The sequence below is a fragment of the Pyxicephalus adspersus genome, chromosome 6 (assembly GCF_032062135.1).
Source record: "Pyxicephalus adspersus chromosome 6, UCB_Pads_2.0, whole genome shotgun sequence".
NCBI lineage: Eukaryota > Metazoa > Chordata > Amphibia > Anura > Pyxicephalidae > Pyxicephalus > Pyxicephalus adspersus.
The window spans coordinates 94684952-94693610 of record NC_092863.1 but is presented as its reverse complement, the minus strand read 5'-3'; the positions used below and the strand labels follow the sequence as shown (position 1 = coordinate 94693610).

At 39.7% G+C, this 8659-nt stretch overlaps 2 protein-coding genes across 3 annotated transcripts in view; both read right to left on the bottom strand.

Moving 5' to 3' along the window:
* The window catches only part of RIMOC1 (RAB7A interacting MON1-CCZ1 complex subunit 1), a 6857-nt gene extending 6449 nt beyond the window's left edge, over positions 1-408 (bottom strand). For both annotated transcript variants that reach the window (XM_072416648.1, XM_072416649.1), the window contains exon 1: positions 293-408. In XM_072416648.1, coding sequence (XP_072272749.1) covers positions 293-380 — 88 coding nt within the window. In that variant the 5' untranslated portion in view covers positions 381-408. The remainder of the gene's footprint in view (positions 1-292) is intronic.
* Positions 409-6283: 5875 nt separating this feature from the next.
* The window catches only part of EMB (embigin), a 20976-nt gene continuing 18600 nt past the window's right edge, over positions 6284-8659 (bottom strand). The window contains exon 9 of the mRNA XM_072416647.1: positions 6284-8017. The gene's annotated coding sequence lies outside the window, so the exon portion shown is untranslated. The remainder of the gene's footprint in view (positions 8018-8659) is intronic.

The window sequence follows — 8659 nt, the reverse complement described above, 5'->3', positions numbered from 1 at the left end:
TCTGCTATAATGATAATGAAATCGGATCACTAGAGATTAGAAGGGGGTCACTGGAAATATAACATTTGTGTGACATGGCTCCAACCTATATCTGCTTGTTTCATGATTTACCTACCAGGGAGATAAAAGCAGCACCTACACTTCCAGGCATAATACACCCATAGAGACAGCAAAGACAAAGGTCTCATATGAGCCCTAACCAGACCACACCCTGCCCCCTTCTACCTCTTTTACAGCCCTACACTTCATGTCAGTAAAACATTTCTGCCCCCCTGTCACCCCCGCTTCTCACCATCATTATCCGCCTCCCGCAGCCTCTCCAACCTCCGATGCAGCTTCTCTGCTCTGTCATTCCACTGCTGGCTGCTGGACGCCGCCATGTTTAAAGAGACGAGTCATGTGACGTGCGGTCATGTGATCAGCATCTCTCTCCTTCAGCAGGGACAATAAAGACACGGAGATGGAAGTGTCAGAGCTGATGGATTGTGCTGGTTGTCTGATGTAATATATATCTATCTATCTATCTATATATATATATATATATATATATATCTGGAAGGGAGCAGCCATCCTGTCATATTGATAGCTGGGACATGCTGCTGGTATTGAGTGACAGTAAACTGAATTGATCTAAACGATTCCACTCTCATTAGGTTAGCTGTTTGATTAAATTAATTGGTATATAGTGATAAATCTGGGGTGCCTGTGGGGGCAGTGTTATGATCTGGGGTGCCCATGGGGGCGGTGTTATAATCTGGGGTGCCTGTGGGGGCGGTGTTATAATCTGGGGTGCCTGTGGGGGCAGTGTTATGATCTGGGGTGCCTGTGGGAGCTTTGTTATAATCTGGGGGTGCCTGTATCTGGGGTGCCTGTGGGGGCAGTGTTATGATCTGGGGTGCCTGTGGGGGCATTGGTATGTATTGATGCCATTAGATAATATTCATACACCACATGATAGAAATAACTTTGCTGATCATAATTTGGGACCAGCAGGAAGATACAGCAAAAGTTCATTACAGTGATTTTGTTTTTTATTGAATAAAGATGTTTAATGAGATTCAAATAATTCAACTTGAATGCAAATTACACAAAAATCATTCACCATGAAAGATTGTTTCCAGCAAAGTGATCTTTCTTATTTTCAAGCAGATAATGAATTAATAAAAACCTGCAAACCCGGGCTGCGAGATAAGTTTGTGATTCCCCGGTATTGAACGTCATCCCTTCAACCTGATTTTTGTACATTGATTACAGGCTATCTGATAACATTAAAACTATTAACTATTATAAATATTAAAAGTAATTTGCTATGTTAGCAAATGTTTTCAGTCCTGGACCAGATCCATTCCAGGTTTGTTGGATCACACAGCTTCACTAATGAAAGTGTATCCTCTCCAGCATTGCAGAGCTTTATTAAATCAGACCTAATGTCTCTATCATACAAGACCTGCAAACAGAATCAGGAAACCCACTCTGCAGATGTATATTGGTAGTGCATTAACTCAATAAAGATGACCTGTCATGGAAGAATAGCTAGTAATTGCTGTCCCCTTCTTTTTAGTATACTCGCTGCCTGGATGTCATAGTTTTCCTTTTAAGTAACTGACCTGGATCATATATATGGAAAGGTTCTGACATTTTTGTTGTATGTTTGTTACCAGGGCCAGGTTTGTACTTATTTCTCCCCTGGGCCAGCTACCTTGTGCTGCCCCCTCCCTCCCAGCTGCCTTGAAGGATGGCTATGTTCAGTCTGGGGGTGAGATTGCTGTGCATTCATGGCTACCTCATGCCTGGGAACAGCTACACCTGGCAGCAGTTCCATGGAGAGTGAATGGCAAAGCAAAGAAAGAGGAATGAGGAAAGAAAGAGAATGGAAGAGGGAAAAAGACAGGAAGACAAAAGAAGAAAGAGAGAAGGGGAAAGAACGAGAGAGGAAGAAAAAAGAAAAGCAAAGGAAAGAGGGGAGGGGGAATTTACCTCCCAAGCGGTAAGCCCGAGTGTGACTCGGGGTAAAAAAACCTGCTCAAAGCGGTAACCCTGAGCCACTTTCGGGGTAGTTAAAAAAATAATAAAGACTTAGCTAGTCCCATCGGCGTCCTCCAGTGTCCTTCCATCCTCTAGCCGCTTCCTCTTCCTCCATCTGTCCCCTGGCCAGTGCGCTGACATTCCCTGGAAGTTCCAGGTGACATCAGTCCGTGCGGCTGTCGCTAGGGACACGGCGGGAATTTCAAATTATTTTGTATTGAATGCAATACACTGGATTTTTATGTCTAGAAGCGGTACATTGTCTTTCATGAAAATGTATTTTACAGTATAATATAAAAGTTTGAGTATAATAAAGTTTGGCTGTGCTCTCAGTGCTCATCTCCCTGAAATACTCCTTTGTGACCCTATTCATTTCAGCTTACAAGACCTGTTTCTAAAATTGCAATGGAAGGCCTGTGCCTCTCCTATACATCCTTTACAATCTTGATGGGTGAATGAAACACCAATCCTCGTTGAGTACCAAAGCTTATAGGAATCATTTATGCACATCAATATAGAAATATACCGAAATCCTCTTTAAGGCTTAAGGAGCACTAACTTGAACAAGGTTTTCAGCCTTCACCTTGCCACATTCGTCATCACGTATCTTTGTGTCTTTTATGATCTCCCATTGACCGCAAAGTACGTACAAAATATATCCCTGAGGAAGCCAAACGGTGGCCAAACGCGTCGGATGTTTGCACAACCTCTATACGGTCAGGACTTTTGCGGTTCTTCACACATTCATTTGATGACATAGAGGCACTGTGTCTAGTATATTATACCTAGGTCCTGTGAAGTGTTAACAGGACCAAGGTAAAATACCTGAATGCGTTATGTAAATGTTTTCCTTTGATACTATGTAACAAATACACGTATATATTATTTCATACAATCCCTGAGCCGTAAACCTCATTCTTTTTCTCCTTTATATATTATTAAATTTATTTTTTTAAATTTATGATTTTGTGTTTCAAACTTTATTATACTCATACTATTATATTATACTGTAAAATACATTTTCATGAAAGACAATGTACCGCTTTTAGACATATAAAACTGGACAGAAATGAACCGCTAGGGAGGTTAAAGAGAGAGAGGGTGAAATAGAATGAAAGAGGGAAAGAGGATGATAGAGAAATAGAGAGGAAGAAAAAGGAAGAAAGAAAAAGAGAAAGTGGGGGAAAAAGAACGAAAGAGAGAAAAAAGAGAGAGCAAGGGAAAGAGATTGCAGAGAAAGCAGGAAAGAATGAGTATGAGAGAGAGAGGGGAAAGAGAGAGAGAAAAGGGGAGAAAGAGAAAGAGTAAGAGGAAAAAAGTAGAGTAAGGGATAAAGAATAAAAGAGACAAATAAGAGAGGGAGAGGGAGAAAGAGTGTGGAAAAAAAGAAAGGAAGAGGAAGACAGTGGGAGAAATATATTGAAAGAAGGAAAGAGATTGTGAGAGAAAGAAGGAGGATGATAGAGAAAGGGGAAAGAGAGAGGAAGAAAAAGGAAGGGAGAGGGAAAGAGAATGAGAGTAAGAGAGAAGGAGGGAGAAACAGGAAGAAAGAAGGAAAGAAACAAAGTGGGGGCGGGGGGGAGGGGATGAAATTGAGATAAAAAGAGAGAGAGGGAGAAAGAGAGAGCAAGGGAAAGAGAATGGCCCTGATATATGAAATCTCTCCAAGGTGGGAGAGAATATACTTTCATCAGTGAAGCCGGGTGATCCAGAAAACATAGAATGGATTAAAAAAAAAAAAAAAAACATTTGCTAGCAAATGTTTTGAATCTGGGACCAGATCCATTCCATGTTTGCTGGATCACCCAGCTTCACTGATGAAAGTGTATTCTCTCCAGCCTTGGAGAGCTTTCATAAATCAGGGTCATTGAGAGAGAAAGAAGGAAAGAAAGAGGATGAGAGAGAGAAAGGGAGAGAGAGAGAGAGAGGAAGAAAAGAAAAAAAGAATGAGATAGAGGAAGAAAGAAGGAGAGTTAGGGAAAATAAATGAAAGAGAAAAGAAAAGAGAGAGAGAGTGTGGAAAAATAATGAAAGAGGGAAAGAGAGAGAGGGAAGGAAAGCACATCAGCACACTTACCTGTGATCAGGTTCATGACCATTATACATCTGAAAAACCAAAACCAACTCAGCTGGCAATGTTACCCCTTTATTTTTTTCAAACCTGGTGTAGTTTAAGATCTAATGCAGCATGTAGACGTCTTTGAATTTGCCTGAGGGTGACAAGATTTATTAACTGATCTTACAGCTCTTAGATTTTCACAGCTCTGCCACAGATTGCAGCTACCTCAGGCAGGACAGGAGTTCCACATTTTCTCTGCTTGTAGTACAGTAACACAGTTCCTAAACCTCCCCAACCTGTGAATGGAGCGTGAAATGATTACCAGCACACTAATGAAGATCATTCTGCTCTCTCTTCTGTCTTCTTATTAACATTGATAAATAATTAATTGGCTCCTTGTGCTACTCTTCCCTACGCCAAGTCTGTATGTTAGGCTGCACAGGGTATTGTTAGAGGCTTATAATATCTAATACAGGTAAATATATAACTTGTTTTTGAAGCAAGGGGTTGTATATACTGGTGTAAATATTGAATTCAGAGTTGTGTTTATGTGACTTCCATAATTGGCTGAAGTTTATATTGTAAGGTAACATTGTGTTCACTTTGTATTCCAACTGAGGTGAATGACAGCAATGCCTGGCTTGATGACACAGAGTGAGGCGAGTTCCATTCTTTCCCTGCAAGACGGGACCTGGAGGTTATGGCACAAAGAATTGATTCCACAAGGAAATTGCCAGCCCAAAAAAAAAGGTAAGCAGTGCAAACACCAGATTCACCTTCCAAGGACTGTCAAATACTTTTCCTGCTGATTGTTATTGAATAGACGATGGGTGTCCATCCAAAATCGTCCTTATCTTCGCATAAAAGGACTCCTGAAAATGCTCTTAAAGGTGATCGGAAAAGCTGGTGGTTCTTTTGAATGGGGCCATACATCATACACAACTTGCTGGACTCTCCAGTGGTGCCCATCTCCATCCCCCTAGGAGTACCACCACATCCCTTAAAAAGAGGACACCTAATAGGCTTCCATGAGTGTGCTAAGAGCAACAAGCTTGAGTCTGGTTGGTAGAATCAATAAGTAAGGCTATTTACAGACATTGCATTTCTGTCATTGGAAACAATGCTATGTGATTGTTTCCAGTGACCGAATGAATGAATGAGCGTTGCAAACACAATGCCTTTCCCTTCCATGGATAGAAGGGGTGAGGATGAGTGAATGGCACCCTGCTGTGCTCTCCTCCATAGTAGTAAAAGGTAATTTCCAATCAGACATTCCTTGATCTGCCAAGACTGATTGATGAACTACATCCAAGGACCGCTGTACAGATGTCTAGCTTACCACTCTGGTTAGCAGAGAGGTTAGCACTCTGGTCTTTGCAGCGCTGGGTCCCAAGTTCAAATCCCGAATAGGACACTATCTGCACGGAGTTTGCAGGTTCTCCTTCTGCGTGGGTTTCCTCTGGGTACTCCAGTTTTCTCTTACAACCCAAAAAACATGCATTTAGGTAATTGGCTTTCCCCCAGAAAATTGTGGGCAACTATGTTAATTAACAACCCTACTCAGCAATTACATAGACTAGTAAGATTTTTAAAACATACTGTGTTTCTCTATAGCAGACATTTTTTGGTCATGTGAAGCTTTCTTTCTTCTTCTATATGGCCCTCAGTGGTTTCAATGAAGAGGACCCAGTTGTCCTTCAGCTGACAAAAGCTCCAATTTTGCTGCATGATAAACACAAAATAATATATAGAACAAGACAATGACATGAACCACCCGGTGGCCCCATTCATTCCCATATTGAACACTTCATTGTGTCATTTGAATTTTGCAATATTGCAATCATGCAGAATATTGTCTGAAACATCGTAGTGACTTAGTGGTTAGCCAAAATCCTTTTAATACTGATCTGCTGGGTTTGTGTTATTTCTAGTAGGCTGATTTAGTAAGGCACTGAGTACTGAAGTCATTGATGAATCACTAGTTTTGTTGAGTTATTAAAGAGTTCTCAGAAATTGCAGTTTTACCCACAGACTACCCTTGTGAAGAACATATTGTACAATGGAATTTAACCTACTAGTGATTTTTTAGGAATGTTTTTGAAACATGTAAAGTAACATTTTCGCTGGTATATTTTTTTTCTTACTTTTACTATTACTTGACCTGCCCTGACCCTCTTACATTCCAAAAATGCCAGCTGCAAATTTGTCCTCAGTTTATTATTATTATTATTAAGAAACAGGATTTAAATTACATATTACAGAGCACTGTACATTAAGTAGGGGTTTCAAATGAAGACAGATACAGGCAGAGACACAGGAGGAGAGGACCCTGCCCCGAAGAGCTTACAATCTAGGAGGTGGGGGAAGTATCACACAATAGGAGGGGGATATGTAGTAGTGGGGTTAGTGGTGAGGGTTTTAAGAGACAGAAGAAGACGAGTAGGCAAGTTTGAAAAGATGAGTTTTGAGGGCTCTTTCAAATGAGCAGAAAGTAGGAACAAGCCGAATAGGATGAGGAAGATCATTCCAGAGAGTTGGGGCAGCTCTAGAAAAGTCTTGGAGCTGTGTCTGATGAGGTTATGAGTGAGAAAGTGATTAGTAGGTCATTGGAGGAGTGAAAAGAGTGACTTGGGGGGTATTTCTCTATCAGGTCAGAAAAGTGGTAAAAGAACAGTTGAGGGATTTGAAGGTGAAGCACAGGAGATGAATTTGATTCTCAGGTGAAATGGAAGCCAATGAAGAGAACTACGAAGAGATGCAGCAGAATTGGAGCGGTGGGAAGGATGGATTAGTCTGACTGCAGAGAGCCAATTATAGAACCCTTTCTGTGCAGAATTTGGTCCCTGTCAGAACACTAACCATATGGAGCTTTTATGTTCTTCATGTTTGTGTCATGGTGTGATTGGGGAGTTATGGTGTCCATCCAAAAACATATCTTTAGGTTAATATCTATTGGCTCTGTATTATGTATGTCTGTGTGGCTATGGTAAGGACAGCATATTGTAAACTTTTCAGGATCAGGTCCTGGTGCAATGTGTTCTTTAATGTCCTGCACAATTATTAGGGCACTACAAATGTCGAAGAAATAAGACCAGCTTTTTCTTTAACTATTTGTCCCCCAGTTTCCAGTCTCCCCAATCCTACATCCTGGAGATTCATAGCTTGCAGAAAAATAATGCACTGGTAATGGTCGACAAGAGAACAAGCAAAGGGAAGGACAACCAATTTTTGCAAATAGTTTTCTTTTTTTTAAAAAAGGTTGGAATCCCAGAGTAAAATAATTTGGTATTTTGGAAACAGATTTGACATTTTAACAGTGATATAATTTAATATGTATCTTTTTTTTATAAATATAAAACTAAACCACTGAATGGTACATAGCTTCTGATGTGTAAATAAATACCTTGTATCTGTACTAGGTAGAAGCTCACATCTTATTTACATTAACTCATACAACACTAACACAGTAGGAGGCTTTTTTTTTACCTGACTTAAAAAATGAAGACAATTTTAAATTACAGTTTTCAAAAGCTCTTGGTGACCACATACAGGACAACTAACTTGAAAGACAGTGAACACTGAACCATAAGGAGCTCATTTATAACGTAGAGCAGATAGCAGCGTGTCAAGAATTCTCTGCAACCAGGTCACAGAAAGCTAATAAACCTTTGCAAAGGTTGTGACTTTTACTAACTATAGAAAACTAAGAACACTTCTTTGGCTGAAGTTTTAACATTTGCGCCCATACCTGTATTTCTAGGCAACATTAAGGAATATATTTTTCAGAATGTAAGCAGCATATGCAATAAAATCTGCATATAAATTATTGCTTGGAAGTCATGAACATTTAGAAGAGTGTGAAAGGTTGAAGTTGCAGCCAAATTTTGGTTCACGTTGAAGAAGGTTGGATCCATCTGAAGAAAGGCTGGATCACTGCAGAGAGAAGGACACAGATAAGACAAAAAAAAAGGTATGTACAAACAATTTATATAATAATCCATGCACCCAAAGTGCTTGTGTGAGGCTAGGTTCAGACATGTAAATACATATGGGGTTTCTGTATATACCACAAACAAAATCAATTAAAATATGAATTTATCTAAATAACTAATTAAAAAATGTCAGGCAAAAAAATTTACAAATCACATTTATTGAACACAACCATATCTAAAAACAATCAAATGAATTTATAAAGCGTTTCGTAGAACAATGTCTGCTTTTGCGAAATGCGTAATCATTTCTATGTCTACTTGAAAGTGGTAGGTACTGTAGGAAAGAACTAGGTACTGTATACACCTATAGAACTAGATACTGTATACACCTAAAAAACTAGGTACTGTATACAACTATAGAACTAGGTACTGTAAACACCTATGGAACTAGGTACTGTCAATACCAATAAACTAGGTATTGCATACACCTAAAAAACTAGGTACTGTATACACCTAAAGAACTAGGTACTGTATACACCTATAGAACTTGGTACTGTATACACCTATAGAACTTGGTACTGTATTCACCTATAGAACTTGGTACTGTATTCACCTATAGAACTAGGTACTGTATACACCTATA